Source organism: Tasmannia lanceolata, unplaced genomic scaffold (genome assembly GCF_043159265.1).
Source record: "Tasmannia lanceolata isolate RefF3 unplaced genomic scaffold, GAP_Taslan_0.1 ptg000006l, whole genome shotgun sequence".
Lineage (NCBI taxonomy): Eukaryota > Viridiplantae > Streptophyta > Magnoliopsida > Canellales > Winteraceae > Tasmannia > Tasmannia lanceolata.
This window is the reverse complement of record NW_027518683.1, coordinates 34,670,683-34,682,061: the sequence shown is the minus strand read 5'-3', so window position 1 is coordinate 34,682,061 and position 11,379 is coordinate 34,670,683. Positions and strand designations below refer to the sequence as shown.

The 11,379-nt window shown below is 42.6% G+C and overlaps 1 protein-coding gene across 3 annotated transcripts; it reads left to right on the top strand.

Moving 5' to 3' along the window:
• The first annotated feature begins 2,627 nt into the window (after positions 1-2,627).
• LOC143880252 (leucine-rich repeat receptor protein kinase HPCA1-like) lies at positions 2,628-10,566 on the top strand. Of its 3 annotated transcripts, none has more exons than XM_077383090.1 (19): positions 2,628-3,135; positions 4,553-4,676; positions 4,786-4,857; positions 5,106-5,180; positions 5,305-5,376; positions 5,477-5,638; positions 5,790-5,864; positions 5,952-6,023; positions 6,138-6,209; positions 6,305-6,373; positions 6,485-6,559; positions 6,653-6,724; positions 6,840-6,980; positions 7,257-7,723; positions 7,822-7,971; positions 8,467-8,606; positions 8,702-8,921; positions 9,026-9,261; positions 9,795-10,566. In XM_077383090.1, exons 1-19 carry the CDS (start codon positions 3,039-3,041, stop codon positions 10,296-10,298), a joined length of 2,895 nt encoding a protein of 964 aa, XP_077239205.1. In that variant the 5' UTR covers positions 2,628-3,038; the 3' UTR covers positions 10,299-10,566. The 3 variants fall into 3 exon arrangements, with proteins under 3 accessions (XP_077239205.1, XP_077239204.1, XP_077239206.1); XM_077383089.1 differs by having other exon boundaries at positions 7,819-7,971; XM_077383091.1 differs by lacking the exons at positions 6,653-6,724; positions 6,840-6,980 and having other exon boundaries at positions 7,819-7,971.
• Positions 10,567-11,379: the final 813 nt, after the last annotated feature.

Here is an 11,379-nt window from a genome sequence, read left to right as displayed (position 1 = left end):
ATGGTAGGCGGCTGTTCGCGGGCCTGCGGTTGTTCGGGGGGCTCATCTTTCCGGGGGCGCTGGTGGCGGTGTGTGTCGTGCCTGCTGCGGGATCGATGTCTGCTTCGGGAGCAATGCCTGCTCGGGGATCGGTGCCGGCTAGTGGATTGGCGGCGGCCGCTGGACCGGCGCCTATCGGGTGACCGACGCCTCTCTCTGGGCTCTTCGGGTGGATGCTGGACCTCGCGCAAACTTTCGCCAGGGCTCCTGAGATATTGATTCAGGTGCCCTTCATCGGCCAGCTTTTCCAGCTGGAGGCGGAGGTCGAAGCAATGGTCATTTTTGTGGCCGTGGTCCCCGTGGAATTCGTAGAACTTTTTGGCAGACCGTTTCTTTGGGTCCGTGACCATTCTCTTGGTGGGGTCAGAAGACCCTGATCTCTCATGGCTAGTAGGACATGGGAGAGGGGAACCTTTAGTGGGGCGCTTCCCAGTCTTTCGAAGACGGGGATGGGGTTCCGGCTCGCTTGTTTCGCCTCGGCCCTCGGCCTCAGGATCCTTCGGTCGTCGTTGTTTTTTCTTTCGTCGGGGCCGGGCTAGTTCTGCTCTCGGGCGCAGGCTTCTTCTGCTCATACGAACTTGTCAGCCTTGGATTCAAGCTCCTGTAGGTCCCGCGGCGGTTTGAGGGTGAGATGCAGCTTGAGATTCGGATCGGTGGTGGCATGCTTTAGTGTGACAACTGCTATTTGGACGTCCATGTTAGAAAGTTGGGCCAATTCGGCGTTGAATTTTAACATGAAGTCTCTTAGGGTCTCGTTTCTTCCCTGCCGGAGGGCTAAGAGGGCGTCTGCTGGATCATGGCGGAGGCGGTTGTTGGCGAATCTTGCGCTGAACTTCCTTCCGAATTCGTGGAAGGATGCGATGGAGTCAGGCTCCAATCTCATGTACCAGTCGTTAGCGGTCTTTCTTAACAGGGAGGCGAAGGCTCTGCACATGAATCCGTCTGACGCGCCCTGGAGCGTCATTACTCTTTTGAAAGTTTGGAGGAACTCGAGAGGGTCAGTGCTTCCGTCGTACAGACCGAAACGGAAGAGGTCTATGCCTGCTTCTGCTGGGGTCTTTAAGACTTCCGAGGTGAATGAGGATGCCGTTTCCCTTTCCCATTCGTCGAGGATGCCATGGGCGTAGGGCTTCTTCATTTCTAGTTTTACCTCTCGAATCTGCCTCTGCAAGTCGGCTATTGGATCCACGCTGGGCGGTTGTGCTGAGGTTGCTACTTCTTCTGCCCGAGCCAAGGGCGGTTCCTGGAGACGGGCAGCTTGGATAGGGGGAGCGCAGCTTAGCGTAGCCTGCTTCCCGCTGTCTCGCTGGTGTCCCCTAGCTGCGGGGGGCAAAGGGCTATTCGTTGACGGGGACGGCGTCCGGCGAGTCGGTGCTCGCTTTCGCCGGGGATGACGCTCCCCTGGCTGTTCCTCGTTGCCTTCGTCATAGGCTTCTGTCTGGTCCTGCGTTGTCAGGGGCCTCTCCGAGGCCAGATGAGGCAAGCGTTGGAGTAGTTCTCGGCGGAGTTCGTTGGACATCTCCATGGTGGGGACCATCTGCGGTGCGCTAGAGGAGGGCTCGTGTCGGCCCGAGAAGGGTGAGTTGGGCTCTCGGGAGCTTGAGCTGTTGGTTTGCGCGCGCTGAGCCTGACTTCTGGTTATTACTCCTGTTTCTTGCTGTTAGGTGTGGTTTCTCATCGCCATAAGGCGTTCAGTACTCGACGAGTCCCACGGATGGCGCCAATATGATGGCGTCTGAATCCGGGTCTGCGATTGCGCCGTTGGTAGAGGGCCTCCGTGAGGTCTGCAATCACAAACAAAGGGGGTCAGGGGGTCCGGGGTGGGTCCCGGACGACCACTTCGACACCCAAGTCAGATCATTCGACCAATCAATATAAAGGACAGCGAGAAGGGGAAGGGGTTTTGATCAGGGTTACTAGGGCCAGCGCGCAGGCTCCTTTCTGGGGGTGTGAATGAGTGGGTCGGAGGGGCTAGCAGAGAGAGTAGGATTGCGTTCCTAGTCTCCTTTGTTGTTGCCTCGCCTCTTTTTCTGGTTGCTTTTTTTGCGGGGCTGAGAATGGGGGAAGTCCTTTTTAAAAAATGTGGATCCCTTCTCTTCTTCCTTTCCCTCCCTTTTAAAGGGAGGTGCGCGGCCCTTTTCATCATCATGAAGAGAAAGCCTTCCTTTGCGGGATTGGGCCTTCCCCCTGCCTCGCCGGCGCGCGTGGCTTTGCCTGCCATTTCCTTCCATAATTTGTGATGATGAGGCCTGGACGGTGACACGTGTTATGTTTGCATGGTCTTTATCATTTTCCAACGTCTTTCTTCATAATGGCTAGGCTCTTCTTGTGCATGGACGACACGTGGCGATATCTGAGAACGACGCCGTATTTGTGTCCCATCATGTTTAAATGTAATTATCCCAAATTAATACTAATTAAAAATTTCTATCTTTTTATAATTATTATTTATTAAAGATTTGCTAGGCAATTTCGCATTTTTTTAGGAGAGAGCAGCTACATCTTGAATTAAATGAATAGGACAAAATCTGTCAAAGTCCATTAATAATACCAATTCATTCCAGCAAGACTGTTACAGGTCCGACTGAGACAGATGACTTTCTTGTTAATCTTCTTACCAAGGACGGCAGAAACGGTAAACCGATTCCCATTAACTCATTTACAGAAGGAGAAGCAGAAGAAGATTGCTACGAGGACGATGATGATGAGAATGGACCCCATGCATGGAATTATGGTTAGATAGATTGAATTCAAAGAAAAGGAAAAGCTACGGAAGTCTGCTCTTGTTGGCCATGATGATTGATTAGAGAGCCAGAGATCCTCATTCTACTTGAGTTTAGTTGAATTGGGAGGTGGATATGGTGGTGGTTGTTGTTGATAGATTCATCATTAAACAGAGGTTGCTTTACAATCACTCTTTCCTCTCACTGATTAATTAATCAGACTACCGACAGCAAACACTCCAGCCATTAGTTGCAGAAGGAAGAAAGGCTGGTTTCATGGCGATCCCAGGGACACACCTTAAGCTTTGGCTTTCGCTGTGGCTGTCCACCATTAGTGTTCATGTAGCCTATGGGGCTACAGACCCCCAAGACGGTAATGCTTTCTTCAGAGCACTTTTTTTTATGTAATGAAATTGGGTATTGGGTTTTCTTAGATTTCATTTGGAGAAGAAACTGATGTTTCTATTTTTTTTTGGGCAGTGATAAATTGACTCCCAAATATCTTAAATCGACTCCCCATGTGTCTTTCTCTCTCCTCTGGGTTAGAGAGAGAAAGTGGAGAGAGAAAGACACATGGGGAGTCGATTTATCAGTCCCCCCTTTTTTTGCTGATTTCTCATTTAGGTATAGGTTTTTTCTTTTTTCTTTTTTTCTGAAAATGGGTATTGGGTTTTCTTCCATTTTATTTGGAAAAGAAACAGAGGTTTTTTTTTTCTGGTTTCTCCTTATTTTTGTCTCGATTTAGGTAGGTTTTCTATTTCTAATTCGGTACCTCCTACTCTGTGATAAATAGAGAAGAGATGATTTTCTTCGCTTTTCCCTTTTTATTCATCTATTCCAATCTGCCTACTGCTATTTTGGGAGGAGTATTCAGTTAGTTTTGTTCTGTCAATCGGTTTGCAAATGCTCTGTGTGTGTGTGTAGGTAAGATGGGATTTGGCAGGTCTGGTGACTTTCTGATTTGGATGAAATCTATACCTGAAATTTTGTGCGACATTTTGATTGTTTCGTGGTCTTCGTCCTCCAAACATAACAGAATTAACTTGCACTTCACCTCCTGGAGAATTTCCTGTAGAATGTGCTTCTTCTGTTTCTGTTTTCCTTCGAGATGCCTAGTATATCCTCTACTAGGACGTTATATGGATTCACAGATCCATGCCCATATATCCTCTACTGCATATAGAACAAAAAGAGGATGCAGGAATCCTATTCCTCTACACTAGCGAATTCAAAACCCAGATTTCTTTTCTCTCACTAGCTCGGACGAGCCTTGGACTATCCGCCTTGGACTATCCATAGTTTCAACACAAGTAGGCCAATGAGAGCCAGAATGGAAAGTCGAAGAAGGAAAAAACTAGAAAATGAGATATTATCTTAGTCAAAATCATCGAAGGCCCAACAAATTGCTAGCGAATTCAAAACCCAGATTTCTTTTCTCTCACACTACAGCACGATTTTGCCTCAAATTGCTAGCCTCGTTTGAAACAGCAGGTGGTGGTATCTGCACATGCTCTAGCCCTGTTTTTTTAATATTATGAGAACTGATTGGACTCAAAATTAATCGGTTTGGGATTCATATTCGGTTCTCGTATTCTGAAACAAACACGGCCTAAGTAGTATCTATGGATTATGTCTATCCTAGCAAATTTAGAAGCAATTCTACAACTCATTTAGATTGTGAGGCCTCGGGGGCGAATGAAAGGGGAATAAACATTAATTTAATGCTATATATGTATATGATAATATAGCATACCATGATATGGTGACAAATAAATAGATAAATTTTGCAGCCGCCGTGCTTCGTTCTCTAAAGGATCAATTGCAGAACACGCCACCAAGTTGGGGAAAGTCGAATGATCCTTGCGATGGGACGTGGGAAGGAGTCACCTGCAACAATTCCAGGGTGACTGCTTTGTGAGTCCTTTTTGTTTCTTAATATGTTTCCATTCATTGATTGGTTGTTTTTTTTTTCTCTTGGCTTGGCTATTCCTCTCCCTATTAAGGCATCTCTCCCGTATTGCAGGAGACTATCAAGCATGGGTCTAAAAGGGACTTTAAGCGGAGACATTGGAAATCTCGACAAATTGGTATCCTTGTGAGTTTGTACTTCTTCTTCTTCTAATCCGATTGTCGTTGCTACTATTGTGGATTTTAACCAAATAAAATTCAAGCTGAGCTGTGAATCAATTTTGGTAGGATTTGAATATAAGTAGCGAGATTTTAACAAAACTGCATGCACTTAGTGGTATCGGTATCAGTAAATAGTAGTTACTTTTGTAATTTAAGCTCTCTTTTGCATCTAGTATTCTCTCATTTGATCTTTGGCATCTGTCTGAATCGCAGGGACCTGTCTTTCAACACAGGACTCACTGGTCCTCTCACTCCAGCCATAGGAAATCTAAAGGAGCTAACTATCCTGTAAGATCAAGGAAATGAATTGGTTACACACAAAGAGCATCAATTTATGTGTGAATAATATCTCCCCATTTTGCATCGATAATGAGAGTTACTGACAACTCAAATAATTTTATTTCTCTCTCAGGATCCTGGTCGGTTGTAGATTCACTGGTACAATCCCAAAGGAATTAGGCCAACTAACACATCTCTCCTTCTTGTAAGAACTTGGAACTTTGCTAACTTTAAGCTCATTTATGCATAATGAAAATCATTGAACTTGTAACAGAGATCTGATTCCCTTTGTTAAACTGGCTCAGGGCTCTGAATTCAAACAATTTCACAGGAGAAATACCTGCATCTTTGGGTTCACTTTCCAAACTTTACTGGCTGGACCTGGCAGATAATCAACTGACTGGTTCTCTCCCAATCTCCACATCCAACACCCCAGGCTTGGATATGCTTCTCAATGCAAAGCACTTGTGAGTTTTCTAAGTTTGTTCCCACCCTCTCAACAAATAAGGAATTCCATCTGGGTCTCATTGTACAAGTTATCTCATTAGTATTTGGAATCAAGAAAACAAAACTACTTACTTTTATGCAAATGAATTTTTTAATTTATGCATTTGCCAGTCATTTCAACAAGAACCAGCTATCCAGCAACATTCCAGCCAAGCTTTTCAGCTCCAACATGGTGCTGATACACATGTGAGTTGCTGCTACAAAGAAAATAGACTACTGTTTTCCTTTAACCCATTTTTTTGCCTCTCAGATAATTTTGTTTCTCTGTTGCAGACTATTTGATTCTAATCAATTTAGTGGAAAGATCCCATCCACACTGGGACTTGTTCAAAGCCTTGAGGTTCTGTGAGTTACCTATCATATCTGCTCAGTTCCTCAGATGTCTCATTTCACGAGCCTACTCTTTTCTGTTTATATGAGCCGAAATTGCCTATTTATAACCTTCCCTTGTTGAAACAGTCGGCTTGATAGGAATTCTCTCAGAGGCGTAGTCCCTCCCAACATCAACAACCTTACGAAGATCAATGAACTGTGAGTATTCCTTTGAACAGTCACCAACTGTAAAAAAACAAATGTTACTCATGTCAATATTAGTTTCCCTAATGCCTTACGCATACATCTTTCAGGCATTTGGCGAGTAATCAGCTGACAGGCCCAGTACCCGACCTGAACAATATGAGCTTTCTCAATTACGTGTAAGATAAGAACCTCTTATAGCTCCCATAAGTAAAAAACCTAACAATTTGAACAGTATCTGCTATTTCTCCTCCCCTCATCATTAGATTAATGAATGGGTTTCTCTTCAGGGACTTGAGCAACAATTCTTTTGAAGCATCTGAAGCACCAACCTGGTTTTCAACCATACAATCTCTCACTACTCTGTGAGTTTTCCGTGCATGCATTTATATATATTTTTGGATAGGCAGCGTTTATTTAGACTAAACCCAACGCACTCTTATTGTTGATGGGGGTAGTGTGATGGAAAATGGAGAACTTAAAGGACCCGTACCACTAAAGATGTTCAGCTCTCCTCAACTACAGCAAGTGTAAGTGTCTAATGGAAAAGACAACAAAGATAGTAATCGACAGAAGGATAAAATGGAAAAGCACTTCTAGTTGATCCAAAAAAATGCCAACTTGATTCGTTTAAATTTGTAACAGGAAACTCAAGGACAACTCATTCAATGCCACTCTTGACATGGGTGATAGCATCAGCCCCCAGCTTTCACTCGTTGATTTGCGAAACAACAATATTTCATCCTTTACTCTTCGTCCTGGATACACGAACACAAACACTTTAGAGTGAGAACATATTCACACGCCTGTCTTTCTATGTGAGCTTTAAGCATTTAAACCGGTACAGGTGTGGCTCTTTGGCTAAGCTCCCCATTGACGTGATACCCAATGCGTGTGGTTTACGGGTGATTGCACGCATCCGTTAAGGAATAGTCCCTCCCTAAAAATTGGGGTGGGGAAACCCTATATCATAAAAAAAAAAAAAGCTTTATGCATGTTAGTCATGTTCTTCTGTCTGTTCTTCGTCTATATGTGATGTTTCTTTCAATCAATGGATTGCAGACTTCTTGGGAACCCTGTTTGCTCTCAGCTCTCGAATCTTAAGTCCTGCCAGGCTCAGCAACAAGCAAGACCTTATTCAACCAGTCTGAGTACCTGTGTTTCCAGTAACTGTCCCACAGATCAGAATGTCAACCCCCAGAACTGTGAATGCTCCTATCCATATCAAGGAAATCTCTATTTCAGAGCACCTTTATTCAGTGACCTGTCCAACAGCACAATATTCCAGTTACTGGAAATGCGCCTGTGGACAGTACTTGGTTTAACTCCTGGTTCAGTGTCTCTTCAGAACCCCTTCTTCAACAATGATGACTATCTCCAGGTTCAGCTTAAACTCTTCCCATCTGCTGGGAAAAGTTTTAACAGAACAGAGATTCAGAGAATTGGTTTTGATCTAACGAATCAAACTTTTAAGCCTCCACACGAGTTTGGACCGTACTATTTCATTGCATCTCCATATTCTTTCCAAGGTACGTGTCCTCCCTTCTTTTTCCTAGTTAGAGAATTTGAATGATTTCATTTTTTCATAATACATGTAAGAAAACAAAGATAAGTTTCCTTTCAGCAGGAGGTGGAGGAAGTTCAATGGGTCCAGTCTTGATTATCGGGATAGCAACTGGTTGTGCTCTTCTTGTTCTTGTACTCTTAGGGGTAGGAATCTATGCAATCCGGCAAAAGAAACGTGCAGAAAGAGCTATCCAATTAAGCAAACCTTTTGGTAATGTGTCCAAAGAACATTTTACGGAAATATTATGTGTAAAACATGGATATTTGTTGATGGACTACAGCAACATTTTTCCTTACTTTATATCTTGAAAGGACTCAAAACTCTCATGCAAACCAATGTTCAGAATAATTTAAATCTCATGCTAAAACATGAACTAGCCCAAGGAAAAAATGAGTTGACTTAGCCATGGCACAGGACTTTTTATTGACTTTGGGCGGGTCAAAGGTGTTTTTGATCAACTTAATAGAACAATAACAGAGTCAACTTGGTGAGACAATGATAGACCTGGGCGTTTCTCAAAAGAGGTCTTTAGTAGTCAATATATTTTTACGATTTTGAAAATCCCAAGCTGTAGTTTGGCTTTCTTAGAGTTTAGAGTACTCAATGGAGTTTTCTTTCGTTTGAGAAAACAGAGTTTCCCCATTAACTGACCTGTTGGTGAATTCTTCAAACTAATCACTGTTTTCAACTGTTCTGGCATTCCAGCATCTTGGGGACCAAGTGGTAGAGACAGCGGTGGTGCACCACAATTAAAAGGTGCCAGATGGTTTTCTTATGATGAATTAAAAAAAAGCACTCACAATTTCTCAGAAAGCAATGAAATTGGTTCTGGGGGTTACGGAAAGGTGATCCTTTTTTTGGAAAGAGCTTGATCAACAGTTTCTGAAATATCTCTTCAATTCCCATTTATCTATAATGACTTATTTTCTTTTTTCGTCAGGTTTATAGAGGAATGGTTCAAGGAGGGCAAATGGTGGCAATCAAAAGAGCACAACAAGGATCCATGCAAGGCGGAGACGAGTTCAAGAATGAAATTGAGTTGCTTTCTAGAGTCCATCACAAGAACCTTGTTAGCCTTGTAGGCTTTTGCTTTGAGCAAGGGGAACAGATGTTGGTCTATGAATATGTCCCGAATGGATCACTTAGGGAGAGCTTGTCTGGTAAGTACTTCTAACACATTTAAAAGATAAAAACTTTCTTTTCAGCTCTCCTATCAACTTTATCTTGAGAAGTTGAGTAATGTTGCTGAAATCTTCAATTTTAGGGAAAAGTGGCATATATCTTGACTGGAAGAGGAGACTTCGGATTGCTCTAGGTTCAGCTAGAGGACTATCTTATCTCCATGAGCTTGCAGATCCACCCATTATTCACAGAGACATCAAGTCTACCAACATTCTTTTGAATGAAAATCTAACTGCCAAGGTTGCTGATTTTGGCCTATCAAAGCTTGTATCTGACAGCGCGAAGGGACATGTTTCCACTCAAGTTAAAGGCACGTTGGTAAGTGCTCTGTGATGTACTGCCAAAGCTTTATCACGGAACTATTATTTTTCTTGGGGAATCTTAGTGTAGATTTCTAAATTAATAACAGCATGGAATTTGTCAGTGAGCTGGAAAATCATAGAGTAGCAATCATGGTTTCAACCTTAAAAAGCTTAAGCTGTTCAATTTGTAATGCAATCAATCAATATTTCTGAGTAACTAATTAGTCTTTTTTGGGATATGATCAAGTTCTTGACATACTCAATCGAGTTTTCTGTCTTTCTTCTTCTCGGCTCCATTTCTTTCGACTTAAATTTGTCGTAAAACAAATTTACACCCATTTTTCACACCTCGAAAGAAACAGAGCCCTAGGAAAAATAAAATAAAAATTAAACCATGATCTTGATTAAGTCAAGTAGATTTGTCGTGTATCTCAAGTAGTTTATCAGAATATCTAAGCATTTGAGCATTTGATCACATTCAAAATATTGTCTAGGACTGTGTGAATTGCTACATGGTTCATTGTCCTCGCTATCCCCATCTGGTTGCAGGGTTATCTGGATCCTGAATATTACATGACTCAACAACTGACAGAGAAGAGTGATGTTTATAGCTTTGGAGTGGTTATGCTCGAACTGGTATCCGCTAAGCAACCGATAGAGAAGGGCAAGTATATTGTCCGCGAGTTTGGAACGGCAATGAATAAAAATGAAGAACACTATGGCCTGATGGGGATAATTGATCCGTCCATCCGCAACACAAGTAACCTAATAGGATTTGAAAGGTTTGTAGAGTTGGCCATGCAATGTGTTGAAGAATTGGCTGCAGACCGTCCGATGATGAGTGAGGTGGTGAAGCAGATTGAAACCATATTGCACAATGATGGGCTGAACACAGACAACACTTCGGCATCTTCATCTGCTACAGACTTTGGATCTTCAAAGGGTGCCCCACACCATCCTTACATTGAAACTGTGCCGAAAATGGATGAAAAAAATGATGCCTTCGAGTATAGTGGTGGGTATACATTTCCATCCAAAGTTGAACCCAAGTAGGTGTATCTCAATTTTTTTTCTCTTTGTCAATTGTAATTGTTTTCCTTTTATTTTACCTGTTAGCCATATATTTGTCGAAGAAATAGTAGTTCTGCCATAAAACTGAGCAACCAGAAAATGCTGCTCTATTGTATTTTGTGCCACTCATAAGAAACAAATTTCTGTATATCATACTCTAATATGGCATCTGATCCTATCTGGAAACAAAAATGGATAATGGAAACAAAAGGCTGATAAAGAATTTCACCTTTTAGTTTCTATTTTGGTCTGTATTTTCTTTACAAGGATGTCTTTATCTTCTTTACAAGGATTCTCTTGACATGAGTCAGCAGAATCCGGGGATCTAAATTCTAAACAGTACTTTATCTAAAGAAGATGGATGTTGTAACGAGGATGAGCAAGCTCTGCCCCTTCTTCTAGTTTTTGTTTCTGCTCTTTTATCATCACTACTTCTCACCCTTAACTTAGTTTCTTGTTTTAAGGTAGCTGAGAGCCTATTCTTTTTCCCCCCTAAATGTTAACAATTTTATTATAAATATGCTAAATGATTACATCAAAACAGAGACCAAGGTGTCCCACTAATGCAAAGCACATTTCTACAGCCCCAACCCTAACCGTTAATACCATAACTCTCTTCATATACGCCTGTACAGGACACTAGACCAGTGTATTACAAGATATCTTCCTTGCCTCATCATGCAAAAGCAAAAACAAACTTTCGGAGAATCTGTTTCTTCGGGTACGAGTAAACCATCTGGGCCTATCTTAGTGGATTAGGATCTGCTTCAGAAATATGAAAATTAAGAGCTGCTCCAGGAAATGACTCTTGATTCTGTAACACCATAAGAGGGTGTGTTTATAGCTGTTGGATCGGAAAGGCTTTGGATAAGGGAGTCCTACAAGCAACTCCTTATCTTAGTGTGATTAACTATCAGTTAAAACATACACGCACAAAGCCCCCTTGAAAGGTGGTGCCTCTACCACTTTAGACCAAATTGAACAGTTATTGGAACGAGTGGGAAACCCGTTTTCACTAAAAACGCGTTTCTCGCGGATGGGAAACTTGTTTCCTCTAAAATGC